Below are 201 nucleotides of genomic sequence, written 5' to 3'. Positions count from 1 at the left end.
AGGAGCTTGATACGTAGCGAGGGCTTGGATTTCGCGTCTGCACACAACGGGGACTTGGTGGATAGCCGTGAAAGGCACTTGGTAAGTACACGGGACCTGAAATGTTTTCGTGCAGAGCGTAGTCAGCTGTTGCATACAAGGATAAGAAGGAGGGTATGTATAGGGGGAAGGTGTTGATATAGGACTAGCTAAAGGATACGT

At 49.3% G+C, this 201-nt stretch overlaps 1 protein-coding gene across 1 annotated transcript in view; it reads right to left on the bottom strand.

Moving 5' to 3' along the window:
• The window catches only part of LOC119591284 (mucin-5AC-like), a gene marked incomplete in the record, with an annotated part of 2,799 nt that overhangs the window by 1,182 nt on the left and 1,416 nt on the right, over positions 1-201 (bottom strand). Inside the window, 1 exon segment of the mRNA XM_037940010.1 lies at positions 1-201. Coding sequence (XP_037795938.1) covers positions 1-201 — 201 coding nt within the window.

This window comes from Penaeus monodon, chromosome 28 (genome assembly GCF_015228065.2).
Source record: "Penaeus monodon isolate SGIC_2016 chromosome 28, NSTDA_Pmon_1, whole genome shotgun sequence".
Taxonomy (NCBI): domain Eukaryota; kingdom Metazoa; phylum Arthropoda; class Malacostraca; order Decapoda; family Penaeidae; genus Penaeus; species Penaeus monodon.
The sequence above is the reverse complement of the archived record's forward strand: the minus strand, read 5'-3'. Positions and strand labels throughout refer to the sequence as shown.